The sequence below is a fragment of the Aethalodelphis obliquidens genome, unplaced genomic scaffold, assembly GCF_003676395.1.
Source record: "Aethalodelphis obliquidens isolate GAN/ISIS:26980383/991018 unplaced genomic scaffold, ASM367639v1 scaffold3, whole genome shotgun sequence".
NCBI classification, from domain to species: domain Eukaryota; kingdom Metazoa; phylum Chordata; class Mammalia; order Artiodactyla; family Delphinidae; genus Aethalodelphis; species Aethalodelphis obliquidens.
The window spans coordinates 41,755,316-41,770,147 of NW_020837947.1; the positions used below are offsets into that span (position 1 = coordinate 41,755,316).

General features: G+C 41.8%; 1 protein-coding gene across 1 annotated transcript in view; it reads right to left on the reverse strand.

Moving 5' to 3' along the window:
* SLC35F1 (solute carrier family 35 member F1) overlaps nt 1-14,832 on the reverse strand; it is a 172,695-nt gene that overhangs the window by 39,414 nt on the left and 118,449 nt on the right. Inside the window, exons 3-4 of the mRNA XM_027087783.1 lie at nt 6,504-6,663; nt 13-169 (exon numbers count right to left, since the gene is read on the reverse strand). Coding sequence (XP_026943584.1) covers nt 13-169; nt 6,504-6,663 — 317 coding nt within the window. The remainder of the gene's footprint in view (nt 1-12; nt 170-6,503; nt 6,664-14,832) is intronic.

The following is a 14,832-nucleotide window of genomic DNA, read 5'->3' on the forward strand; positions in this document are numbered from 1 at the left end:
ATTTTTACTCACAACTGAATTCCACTGAAAAATGCCCCGAAGAGTCCAATCATTCCCAGGAATTCCACTCGGCTCAGGGTTCGGATGATGTATTCTTCCCAGACGTTAGAGATACCGTAGAGTGTGGCTCCCCCTAAGACCAGAAGGTCCCCTACCAGCTTATTTTCCCCTAGGAACCAAAAAAAAAAAAAAAAAAGAGGAAGCTTTATTAAAATTTTCCTAACAAGAATTTGGCATCGGCAAAATCAGCTTCCTATGCCTATTCTTTTCTGACATTTTTATAGACGTTCTGTATTTTGCCAACTGAGATTTAGGAAAGTCCATTTGTGTGTGCTCCAGTTACGTTGTGCTATAAAAAGGTTGCCTATGTCCGCAACAAGAAGTCCTCCCTAGCTAAGAAAGGGACCAGTTTCTTCTAGATTGTACCCTCTCCATAAAGCCCCATGTCTTCTGTCTGAGCGAAAGGGATTATGGGTTGAAAATTTCAACTCCCCTAAAGTAAGTAACATAAGGGTGAAAATATATGTAATTCATTATCACATTCGTATTTTTCTTCTTTCATAAAAATACCTATTTGTTCTAAATTCAATTTTGGTTTCTGTCCGATCTCATAAATTCTGTACCTAGCTACTTCCTATACTTAGGCCAACTCTTTCCACTCCAGGAAGTGTGAAGCTAGGGAAGGACAGTGGGAATCAGCAGCCGGTGGCCTCACGGTGGGCTTGTACCCAAGGAGCCTCCAGCTGTGTCCTGTGTAGTTGGCTCATGGGAACTCAGCAGACATGCAGCTCTGGGGCGGAAGAAGGCGGGATTGGGAGGGCTCTCTCTCCAGCGTGATTCTAAGGAAGAGACCCACCTTAGAGTAGCCTTGGATTTCCAGATTAGCTGGAACAACCTAAAACTGCAGAGCCAGATGTTCACTGTACAGTTGGGAGCACTGCACATTCTCTAGGAAGAGGTTTCACATAAAAGAATCTGGGCTGGGCTTGGGGAGAGACCTCTTCACTCACGTCTTTGTGGTCGCCCCTGGAGACACATTTACTCTAATTAGTGTCACTTTTTCTAAGACAGCTTCCCACTGCTGGTAAGAATCAGAAAGAGAAAAGATACCCTGAAAGGCAGGAGAGCTTGCTGGAGTTCAAGGGAATGGAGCTGAGAGTCTGGAACTGCGAGGTCTGGGAACCCTCCCGGGGCTCATGGGGAGTGGGTGGCCCAAGAACATGAGGAGGCTCTGATAAGGAACCAGACCTCATGGCTGTGTCCCTGGGTGTGTCTTCCAGGGAAATGAAGGTTGCTGTTACAGAGCAACCTGATGAATCTTTTTTTATGTGTCAGCTAGAAAATCATGACAAAGCTTCTAATTTTAAGGAGTTCATTTGTGGAATAACCCATAAAGTAAAAAGTATCCATTACTAAGACTATAAAATTAGAATGAACATGATTCAGTCACTTTTCAATAAGGACCCATTTCAGAATCTTGTGATGACATGGGGTCATTATTATGAATATCAATTATTGTTGTATTAGTGAAGTGTGGAAGTGCTGCTCAATAGAATTCTTGGTTACATGAAATTAATTTTATATGAATGGATTCAGGAAAGTTAAATTACAATAAACTATTTTAACAGAACTTAGGGAAACATCAGTCCATCTTTTAAAAGTCCTAAAAAGAGGCCACACTGCTTCAATGAATAGTCTCAACAACACTTTTCAAACTCCACATTCATATCATTATGGTCTATTCTGTTAAGCCTTTGACTATATGGAATCTATTCCCGAGTACTTTGAATTTTCACCAATGCAGTGATAATTATTGTTAATAATGATACAATTTTGTGTAACTGCAAGTTTAGAAGTATTTCCTAAGTTATCGGTAACAAAGTGATTAAATATTACTTATTAAAATTTTACTAGTAAGTGTACTTATCAGTTTTTAAATCATTTGAAAGTGGGTACCTATACATATAGCATGTATGAAATCTTAGATGATTAAATATAGTTAAATTAACTAGGACATGATTTTATCCAACCATATTGTATAATGCAGTGTTTCATATAATATTTTGTACCTACAATTTGTATCTAGTTGACTGGAAATTACAACATATTACTCTATGTTTCGTGCCCTATTAATGCTATAGATATCTGACATGGTAGAGTCAATTTCTCTGAAAGTTCACGGGGAAAATTATATCTAGCAAGTGTGTCATTTACATATGATTGAAACCACAGTGAGTGATAATGATTTGCAAATTTGGGGCAAATGTACACATCTGAAGTTATAAGAAGTTCATTCAACCCAGTGCCTTCTTTCTCTCCTCTGAATTTCACACCATTGTCACTGCGTATGGCCCCCACTGCACTTTGCTCCACGTCTATTATTTGTTAACTTGCCTGTCTTCCCCTTCCTGTTTTCTTATACAGTAGGGTTGAAGGGCCTACTGTGACTTACTTCGCTTTATATTCTCTGCGGTCCCTAGCACAGATCCTGGCACATTATAAGTTCTCAATAAGTGTTTAAATGAGTTGAGCCAATGGAACAGGTCTTAATACATCTCATGGGAAAGATTTTGAACGGTGACATCTTTCAATTTAGGTAGATATGGGTTCTAATCACATCTCTGTCACTTATTAGTTGTTAAACATCGGGCAAGCTATAGAGTCTTTCTGACTTGTGTTTTCTTAATTTAAAATGAGGTTATGGCGAGGATACCGTAAAATAGTGTTAATAGGATTTAAAAATGCAAAATAATGTAAAATGCTTAACATAGCGTCTGGCACTTATTAAGTGTTCAGGAAATGGTGGTTAAAAAAGAGTGAATCAATCGTTCCCTTTGAATCACCACCTGTCTGTTTGGGTTGGCCATTTCTCATTTTGGATTGCTTCTTAGTTCTAAACAACCCAGTCATGACTGCTTTGCAAGAATTGGTTTTCCTTATTAGATTTTTGATGAAGTACTAGAAACACCATGTTTGGAGGGATACTTCTGTCTGTGTGGTTGTGGGAGGAGAAGAGGGAATATTATTTCATATCATTACTTACCACTATTTCAAGAATAAATGGTGAATTACAGTATTCTAGAGTGTTGAAAGGCTGCTAATGCAATTTATGAAAATGAACCCAACTCACTGAATATTTTTGAGTTTTAAATACGACCAACTGCTTTGTTTTCCTGGGACTCTCTCGGTTTTAGCACAGAAAGTCCCACTTCTGGGGAAACCCTTCCATTCTGGCCTATCTGGGACAGTCATTCATCCTAATTTACTGCAATTGAACAATGGTACCTTTCTTACATGAGTCACAATTATGGAAGAATAAGTATTAAGTGGTGTAGCAGAAAGATTTCACATCTAGGCCACACCATTTAGTACTGGTGTGTACTTGCACATGTTTCTTATCTTCCCTGAGCCTTGATTTCTTCAGCTGTAACAATGAGAAAATACTTTCTTTGCATAATTAGGAGGATTAAATGAGATGATGTACAGGAATGTGCCTGGCACCAATAAAATTGTCACTTTTAAAAATTATGTTTAATTATCTAATTCTGTGAAAATGTTTTCTCTCTTTTGAAATAAATATAAAATTATGTCTGGTAGTAAAGAAAATGTCATTATGGTTATCTAATATCTTTGATAAGTGAACTATAAGATGCAATAAATGTATTATGGTAGAAAGAAGATACTTTGAAGAGCAAGAAATACATTTTATGATAAGGATCTATTTTAATTGAGTTTTACCTTAATCTTATTATTTTCTTACCTCCCCTTTTATATCTATAAGTTTTCCAAGGAAAGTAGAAATGTCATGGAGAAATCTCTTTGGTCTTATTAAGTCATTTTTACACCCTCCAACCTCTATCATATTCTCAGGAGCCACTTTATTGCACGCCTTTCCCCCATGCATCAATAAATGCAGAGCTGGTCTCTCAGAGGAGACTTATAATGCTGGAGGAAGGTGGCAAAGAGGGAATGCACATATTAGTCCCACCAATTTTCACTGACAAACTTGGAAAAAGACATCTCCTTTCAGCTGAGCTCAAAGGCATGGGAGCGCCTATAGTGGATGATTCGTTGTTCCTGAGACAAGCATAGAGTTGGAATGTAAGTGTTTTTGTGTCTGTCCCACTTTGTAGACCATTCCACAGGCTCCAAGGCAGAGTCTCCACGGCTGATATCAAAAGTGCTTGAGGACAGAATTTTCAAAATCCTAAGCTAAGGAGAACTGTGGACTAAGCAATATAAAAGGGACTAAGTCAGTCATCTTTTCCTGTTACAGTGATGACGATTTAAATCGGGCTGAATGCCTGATTAAAGTTCTGGTGAGTGCCTGAAGGATTTTAGAAAAGTTCCGTCCCTGGCGAATTAATGCAATTGAACCAACTCTACGGTAAGAGTGGTAACAAACGGAACATTTTTGATAGGGATGCACACAAAGATTATATTGTCCTCAAAATCAGTGTGTTATTTTCTTTTTTCAGGACATTTTATAAGATAGCTTAAATTGCTGCCTAATTTAATATTTTTGTAGATGTAAAGCATGCCCAGTCATTATTTTGTAAAATGAGCCCTTGGATCCTAAATCTGGGCTGCTGTCAGAACATTATGCCATGTAGTTAGGCACCATCAGATGAGCATGGAAGGTACTCAACAGTGATAAAACTGAATTCTGTTAACACTGGTACTTCATGTGTTACAACAGGAAAGATGCTGTGGGCCTTAAACAGATTCACACGGACAGATAAAACACCGCTCCAGCATGTTTCAGCTGCCCTGCACTCTTTTTAAAAATGACCACTTTTGAAAGACTCCCAAATGGACTTACTTTCTTTTTCTTAAATAGTACTAGTACCCCTTTCCTAACATTTCAATTGAAATCAAGAAAACATTTTTTACAGGATTAGTGAATACAACCTAGTGAAATAAATTCAAATTTGTTTAACATGTTGGGTGTAAATATTTAGATTTATAATGACAATTGTCTTCCTTGACTATGGATACAAAATGATGGCCAGGGTGAATGGCTAGAGTTCAGCAAAGCAAAATTTTCATAAATAAGGGTACATGTTGCTTAGTCTGTATTTACACAGTTCAAGCAAAGCTGAGAAAGTGTAATTAAATTATGACTTTATAACAACTGGGCATATGGTATCAGACAAAAATATTGTCTGATTGGTCCAAAGAGATGATCTATATCGGGATCATGATGAGTATAGAGCAAAAACTAGCCTTTTCATGTAATATATATCAATATCCCATGGAACCACTATTTCATAGAACAGGATTTAGGTATTTTTAGTCCATCTGTTGTGGTGGGGACTGACTACGTTGTGTAGGCAGCACATGGAGAGGACAGAGGCTGTCTCTCTTTTGCTGTGTTGTATCTTCAGCTCCCAGCAATGTGGGAGAGGGAAGGAAGCCTGCCCAGGAGGTCAGGAGACTTGGGTTCTAGTCTCAGCTCTGTGACCTTGGGCAGCTCACTTGGCTTCCCTGTGTCTTGGAGTTTCTGTGTGTCAAATACAAAGGAGCCGAACAAGGTCCCTTTCAGTCATAAAGTTCTGTGGTGCAACTTAAAAATATAAATAACTTTCATTTCAGGTATTTCTTATGACCTAGTCTCAAAGAGAAATGCCCCAATTTTAACTTTTTATCTCTAATTCCCTAGAAGAAAAGGCAATTCCAAAACTACAAAAGAGTGGGTACTTTCTATCCTATTCCTGATGTTAACAAAGAACGTCATTTTTTTCTTGCCCCGAAACCTCTGTAACTCAAGGATTTTTGGTACATTTTAAAGAATTACAATGCTTTAAATGTGGTCCTCTGGAAAGCATTCTGGATTAGGGCTCCTCAGAAGATTCATAGCAATTTGATGAGTAAACCTTGAAGATTTGTAGGTCTACAAGATAATGACCTGTGACTGTTACCTAAAACTTCCCCACAAATACACCAACAAAAAACATGCATGAGGAGAACTGCACTTAGCTCTCCCTCATAAAATTATCGAGAATTCCTAATCCAGGCTCCAAAGTTTAAATATCCACTCTTAAGCCTGTATACCCGCCTTCACCCAGTAGTCTGAAAGCTCAGTCTTTCTCTGACGCGGGAGAGAAGGCGTTGGCGGGTGGGGTGTGGGGAAGGTCCCTGTGGCTCGGGAGTGGCCTGACCCACTGACACCGTCTCTAACCAGCTGGTCTGGATCAGGCAGCTTTGACCCCCAACACATCCTCCAAGTGGGTCCTGACTCTCAGCTTTAAACACCATCTGGATGTTTCTGAGTTCCTGTAGAATGGGCATGAAAGCTGTATTTTGCTTCCTTTGTTCACTAAAGAAACATGTATGAACACCTCCTATGTGCCACTGTCCTAGGTGTAGGGGAACAAACACGAGTTAAGACACAGACAGTAGGAAGCCCAGGTTCCTTGTTTCCACCATGAACCGTGAACATTCCACGTCTTGCCTTGGTCTCACCCACAGAGACAAGTAACCCGGTGAACACGGAGACTCACCTGCTCCCTGATGCCTTCCCACAAGCACATCTGCGCCCGCCATGCATCCCATTCCCAGGATGCAGACGATGATGCCGAGGAAATGCACAGCCTTGTACCGGATCAGCAGGAAGAACCAGGAGAGCAAAATCACAACCGGGATCACAAAACAGTCCAGGAGCTACAGGGAGGGAAGGAGGGAAGCAACAATAGGGAGTTCAGAGGGAAACTTTCCATATAATGGAAACTGTCAGAAAAATAAGTTTGCTCTGTAGAAAGGGCATTTCCCCTGGATCTGTGTTTTTGGGTCAACCCAGAATTGATGCAATTAAAACGACTCTGAAACAAATGCATATGAACTTTACTTAAACATCCCCCAGCTGTGAAGAGAAGGGGAGAAGGCGAATCAATAAGACAGGCTGGTGGTGAAGCTTCTCCTGCCCCTGTGGTGTCAGGGCAGCTTGGCATCCACCTTCCTCAGCACCCTGGCCGACTCCACAGGGACACTCAGATGTGGGGAGAATAGACGGAGCCATTTTAGATGGTCCCAGCACTCTGGGAGTAGATCTGGGAATGGGAGGTGAGGGGGCAGAGGTCTTCTAATAGTTTATAAATTATTAGAATCTAGGCAAAAGTTGCACTTAATTTCTCCCAGAACTTTCTCCCCCCTACCAATAAAAGTTACTTTAATCTCTCTTTGAAATTTCACTCTTTATAGGAAAAAAACTGGTCTAAATGTAAATGCAAATATTAATCTCAAAAGTTTACAAATACTTTAAAAATACTGTATAAAAAAAGTTAAAAAAAAAGGAGGGAGAAAAAAGAATGAACAGAGTATTTAAAAAATCTTTGACTTCATTTCCTATATATTTTGTGCAAATAGTGAGATTCCACCTGAAATGGAAGCCCCAAGAGACGGTGGAAAGTTTGTCCCGGTCATGCAGCGAGACAACATAATGAAATGGGAAGACCTTGTGTGAGGAGCCAGGAGATCTGAATGTGAGTACTAGATCCTTACTTAGAGCAGTGTGACCTTGGGCAACCCACAAACTCAGGAAGCCTCAATTTCCTGTTAGTATAATGAAGATAATAATTCCTACTGACTTTCTCTAAAGATCATTGTGAAGCTCGAAGATAACACATGTGGAAGCATTTTGTAAATTACGAGGACCTCAATGCCAGTCTAGACCCTGCTTCCAAACACATGCTCTGGACTCCACAGAACTGGTTGTCTCTACCACACCTTGGTAAGATGCAGTGACTTGTGGTTACTCCATGTGAAGCAGCGTCTCCACTAGACACACGGGTGGCCCCCAGGACTCCAGACTCCATGTACCAAATGAGAAACTGGTGATCTGGTCCCACTGCACAGTACAGCTCCTCTGCGAGAATCCTAAACAGGTGGCCCTACCAGCCAGTAGCCAGATGCAGGGCAGTGATCCCTAACACTCCTTCACTCTTACTGTCTATATCCTATGGGTCACTAAATCCTGCCAGTTCACCTTCTAAACACTTCTTAAATCTACTCACGCCACTTCCGCCACCTAGACCGAACTGGCATCATCTCCTACCTGGAGCAAGCCCTTCCTTCCTGCCTCGGGTCTTCATGCATCCCCCTCCTTCTGGAATGCTCCATCTAATTCTTGAAGTCCTGCCTCCTTCTTCAGGCTCGCACCTATATTCTGCCTCCTTAAGAAAGCCTCTAGGGTCCCTAGGCTAGGTCAGGTCCTCTTCGATGATTTCCTTGTATCCTATACCTCTCCTTTATAGTGTCAATTATAATAATTCTCAATTAATATGGAATTATTGGCATAATGTCTGACTTCCCACTTGTCTGGAGTTCCATGAGAGCAGGACTATATTCCCAGCCCCCAGAGTCCTGCTGGGCTTATGAGAAGTATCCAAGAATAGTTATGGAACAAATACATACAAGGATTTTTAATAATCAGTAACAGCAAAATAGAGTCACCAACATTCACTAAAGGCTGAAAAATGTTTGTATATTTGCAAAGCATCCTGACCATCAGAATGGCTTTTGGTACTGTAAACAGCACTTAGGATCCTCACCATCCCAAAAGCTGTTGGTGACCTGGACAGACCCTCATGCTTCTCTGTGCCTCGGTCTTCCCTTTTGCAGAATGGAGCAAGCAATCAGAAGAGTAAGCTGTCCCCGAGGTTACTGGGAAATGATAACGCTGATAACACTGTTAACCCTAACACGGTGATGGGCTGGGGGCTAAGCCCACGTGTCACCGCGCTCCGGGAGGGGCTGAGTTCGGGGGTGACGGCTGGTAGGACTGCACTACAGCATATGTTCACTCACTGCACAGTTAATCAGCAAGTTAATGATCCTACTTGATGTGGTAAAACGCTCTAAAGCAGGTTGTACAGCTGGCCTCAAATGCCATTTAAGTATATTAGGAAATTGGTGTTTGCCAGTGAAAACTCTTCACTGGGCATAAGACAGTTGGTGTTTTGCTTTAAAAATTAGAAATGATTGAATCAACAGTTAGAATATTTACCTACATGCTCCACAATTGGGATTTCATTATCTGGCTGGAAGCCCTCGGTCAGTGAAGCTGAAGGCCTCTATGCCTGAATTACTGAAGGCAAACCAGGCCTTCATCCAATCTTTGAGGAGGGCTCAAGTGAGCTTTTGTGGTTCTCAGTGTCATTAGAAACCCCAGCACTTGATGAGTCCTGGGATCTGTTCTCTTAATAGATTGAGCTGAAAAATCCTTATTTGTGAGTGCCAGTTGGCCCTTTGGGTAGGGAGGACTTTTAGAAAGAAAAGAAGGAGAAAGAAGGCTACAGTACAAACCAGGGTTTCTGGGACATTTCAGCTGGGAAGCGTGGCACCCAGCATACAGTAGGGAATCAACGACGGGTGACTAAATAAATCAAAGAATGGAGGGGCGCTTGGTATCACTGACTGTCAGAAGGGAAATTAGAGGTAATCTAGGCTGCTTCCGGCATTTGGTCTGGGATGATTCTTCATTTTGCAGGACTGCCCCAGGCTCTCTGCAGGGCACGTAGCACCACGAAAAAAAAATGCTCCTACACATTTACAAGTGCCCCTCGGGGGCAGTATCTCCCCAATTTAGAGTCACAGAGCCCTTTATTTAAAAACTGAGGATTCAGAAGTTTCAAGAGGTGAAGTGATGTGCTCCCCGTCACTCAAACTGTTGCTATCAGCCACAGTCCTGTCCTGATTTTTTTTTTTTTTTTTGCGGTACGCGGGCCTCTCACTGTTGTGGCCTCTCCCGTTGCGGAGCCCAGGCTCCGGACGCGCAGGCTCAGCGGCCATGGCTCACGGGCCCAGCTGCTCCGCGGCATGCGGTATCCTCCCGCACCAGGCCACGAACCCGTGTCCCCTGCATCGGCAGGCGGACTCTCAACCACTGCGCCACCAGGGAAGCCCCCTGATTTTTTAAAAATCATATTTTAATGAAGGTCAGTAACAGGAATTGCTACAGGTGAAGGTCTCACCACGATTTTTGTAATTAGAGACAAAAAAAAAAACAAAAAACATTTGGGAGTTGCCGTTAGTAAACAGGCTATTATTTTTTAGCGATTTTTGGCCCCAGCTTTTCCCCTGCGGTCATATAGTATAAAACATACTGACAAAATAATTTCCCAATAATTTTCTGGTAGCTTAACCCCTTAGCAAAGAGGTTGTTAGAGTAATAAAAGAGAGCAGCATTATAATAGATGCCCACGACTGGGGCTGTGAAAACAGAAAATGAACTGAAAAATCTTCGGGTTCTGTCATTAACTTTTAAGATATATTTACCTTTCTTTGTATACATTTCTATATCCAAAAGGAAATTATAAAGTATCAATACCCAAAAACTAAACAAATGAATATTATTTCATAATCATCTTATACTCTGAAAAATCTCCAAGAACATGAAGAACATCAGTAAGTAAAGTTCATTACCTCTTAGATTTACCTGGCATCATTCCCCTCTAAAGATATAAGCTAATTTTAGTCTTCTATATCATTCATCCTGAAGTAACACCTGCCAGTGAGGTCTACGACCCAGGTTATCTGATGTGATTGATGGAGGTGCTGAGGCACACCGTGCTCAAAGACTGGGGGCAACGCCTCTGAAGTCATCATGATAACACCAGGATAATGACCTGAACTTGGTAGTTTTAAATATTTCCTCAGGATAGATTCTTGGCCTGAAATTACAGAGTTAAACTCTTGAGGCATATTGCCATTTTTCCCAGGAAGTTAGTGGTTATTTACTGGTCCACCATTAGCGGGCAAATATGAACTAAGATGAGAGAATTGCTTTGCAAATTAAAAATAGGTATTTCAGGTAAGGAACCTTCCAAGACAGTGGAGGAGTAAGATGTGGAGATCAACCTCCGCCCCAGAAATACATCAGAAATACATGTGCCACATATATACAATGGAATATTACTCAACCATAAAAAGAAACGAAATTGAGCTATTTGTAATGAGGTGGATAGACCTAGAGTCTGTCATACAGAGTGAAGTAAGTCAGAAAGAGAAAGACAAACACCGTATGCTAACACATATATATGGAACTTAAGAAAAATAAAAATGTCATGAAGAACCTAGGGGTAAGACAGGAATAAAGACACAGACCTACTAGAGAATGGACTTGAGGATATGGGGAGGGGGAAGGGTAAGCTGTGACAAAGCGAGAGAGAGGCATGGACATATATACACTACCAAACGTAAGGTAGATAGCTAGTGGGAAGCAGCCGCATAGCACAGGGAGATAAGCTCCGTGCTTTGTGACCGCCTGGAGGGGTAGGATAAGGAGGGTGGGAGGGAGGGAGATGCAAGAGGGAAGAGATATGGGAACATATGTATATGCATAACTGATTCACTTTGTTATAAAGCAGAAACTAACACACCATTGTAAAGCAATTATACTCCAATAAAGATGTTAAAAAAAAAAAAATCTACATTTGGAACAACTCCTACAGAACACCTACTGAATGCTGGCAAAAGACCTCAGACTTCCCAAAAGGCAAGAAACTCCCCACGTACCTGGGTAGGGCAAAAGAAAAAAGAAAAAACACAGACAAAAGAATAGGGACAGGACCTGCACCAGTGGGAGGGAGCTGTGAAGGAGGAAAGGTTTCCACACACTAGGAAGCCCCTTCACTGGCGGAGACGGGCGGGGTGGGGGGTGGCAGGGAGGAAGCTTCAGAGCCACGGAGGACAGTGCAGCAACAGGGGTGCGGAGGGCAAAGCAGAGAGATTCCCGCACAGAGGATCGGTGTCGACCAGCACTCACCAGCCTGAGAGGCTTGTCTGCTCACCCGCCGGGGCGAGCGGGTCTGGGAGCTGAGGCTTGGGCTTCGGAGGTCTGATCCCAGGGAGAGGACTGGGGTTGGCTGCGTGAACACAGCCTGAAGGGGACTAGTGCACCACAGCTAGCCGGGAGGGAGTCCGGGAAAAAGTCTTGAACTGCCTAAGAGGCAAGAGACCATTGTTTTGGGGTGCATGAGGGGAGGGAATTCAGAGCACTGCCTAAATGAGCTCCAGAGACGGGCGTGAGTCATGGCTATCAGTGCGGACACCAGAAACGGGCATGAGACGCTAAGGCTGCTGATGCAGCCACCAAGAAGCCTGTGTGCGAGCACAGGTCACTATCCACACCTCCCCTCCCAGGAGGCTGTGCAGCCCGCCACTGCCAGGATCCTGTGATCCAGGAACAACTTCCCTGGGAGAACACATGGTGCGCCTCAGGCTGTTGCATGTCATGCTGGCCTCTGCCACCGCAGGCTCGCCCCGCATTCCATACCCCTCCCTCCCACTGGCCTGAGTGACGCAGAGCCCCCTAATCAGCCGCTGCTTTAACTCCGTCCTGTCTGGGCGAAGAACAGACGCCAGAGGGCGACCTACACGCAGAGGCGGGGCCAAATCCAAAGCTGAACCCCGGGAGCTGTGTGAACACAGAAGAGAAAGGGAAATCTCTCTAGCAGCCTCAGGAGCAGCGGATTAAATCTCCACAATGAACTTGATGTACCCTGCATCTGAGGAATACCTGCATAGACAATGAATCATCCCAAAATTGAGGAAGTAGATTTTGGAGGCAATTGTAGGCTTGTGGTTGTCTGTGACTGACTAGTTTCTGATTTATATGTTTATCTTAGTTTAGTTTCAGTGCTTGTTATCATTCGTGGATTGGTTTATTGGTTTGATTGCTCCCTTCTTTTCTTTTATTAGTTTTTTGAAAAATAATATATTAAATTTTTTAAAAAATTTAATAACTATTTATTTTTCATTCTTTCTTTTCTCCCTTTTCTTCCGAGCTGTGTGGCTGACAGGGTCCTGGTGCTCCGGCTGGGTGTCAGGCCTGTGCCTCTGAGGTGGGAGAGCCAAGTTCAGGGCATTGGACCAGAAGAGACCACTTGGCCCCACATAATATCAATTGGCGAGAGCTCTCCCAGAGACCTCCGTCTCAACACTAAGACCCAACTCCACTAAATGACCAGCAAGCTCCAGTGCTGGACACCCCATGACAAACAGCTAGCAAGACAGGAAAACAAACCCACCCTTTAGCAGAGAGGCTGCCTAAAATCATACTAAGTTCACAGAGACCCCAAAACACACCACCAGACATGGTCCTGCACACCAGAAAGAAAACATCCAGCTCCATCCACCAGAACACAGGCACCGTCCCCTCCACCAGGAAGCCTACAAAACCCATTGAACCAACCTTACCCACTGGGGGCAGACACCAAAAACAATGGGAACTACAGCCTGCGAAAAGGAGACCCCAAACACAGTAAGGTAAGCAAAATGAGAAGACAGAGAAATACCAAGCAGATGAAGGAGCAAGGTAAAAATCCACCAGACCAAACAAATGAAGAGGAAATAGGCAGTCCACCTGAAAAAGAATTCAGAGTAATGATAGTAAAGATGATCCAAAATCTTAGAAATAGAATGGAGAAAATATAAGTAACATTTAACAAGGACCTAGAAGAACTAAACAGCAAACGAACAATGATGAACAACACAATAAATGAAATTAAAAATTCTCTAGAGCAGAATAATGAAAAAAGAATGAAAAGAATTGAACACAGTCTCAGAGACCTCTGGGACAACATTAAACGCACCAACATTCAAATTATAGGGGTCCCAGAAGACGAATAGAAAAAGAAAGGGTCTGAGAAAATATTTGAAGAGATTACAGTCGAAAACTTCCCTAATATGGGAAAGGAAACAGTCAATCAAGTCCACGAAGCACAGAAAGTACCAAACAGGATAAATCCAAGGAGAAACAGGCCAAGACACATATTAATCAAACTATCAAAAATTAAATGAAAACAAAGAAAAAATATTAAAAGCAGCAAGGGAAAAACAACAAATAACATACAAGGGAATCCCCATAAGGTTAACAGCTGATCTTTCAGCAGAAACTCTGGAAGCAGTACAGAGTGGCAGAACATATTTAAAGTGATGAAAGGGAAAAATCTACAACCAAGATTACTCTACTCAGCAAGGATCTCATTCAGATTTAATGGAGAAATTAAAACCTTTACCAACAAGCAAAAGCTAAGAGAATTCAGCTCCACCAAACCAGCTTTACAACAAATGCTAAAGGAACTTCTCTAGGCAGGAAACACAAGAGAAGGAAAAGACCTACAATAACATACCCAAATCAATTAAGAAAATGATAATAGGAACATACATAATGATAATTACCTTAAATATAAATGGATTAAATGCTCCAACCAAAAGACACAGACTGGCTGAATGGATACAAAAACAAGATCCGTATATATGCTGTCTACAAGACACCCACTTCAGATCTAGGGACACCTACAGACTCAAAGTGAGGGGATGGAAAAAGATATTCCATGCAAATGGAAATCAAAAGAAAGCTGGAGTAGCAATTCTCATATCAGACAAGACAAACTTTAAGATAAAGAGTATTGCAAGAGACAAAGAAGAACACTATAATGATCAAGGGTTCAATCCAAGAAGAAGATATAACAACTGTAAATATTTATGCACCCAACATAGGAGCACCTCAATACATAAGGCAAAATGCTAACAGCCATAAAAGGGAAAATCAACAGTAACATAATAATAGTAGGGGACTTTAACACCCCACTTTCACCAATGAACACATCAACCACAATGCAAATAAATAAGGAAACACAAGTTTTAAATGACACATTAAACAAGATAGACTTAACTGATATTTATAGGACATTCCATCCAAAAACAACAGAATACACATTCTTCTCAAGTGCTCATGGAACATTCTCCAGGATAGATCATATCTTGGGTTACATAATCAAGCCTTGGTAAATTTAAGAAAATTGAAATTGTATCAGGTATCTTTTCTGA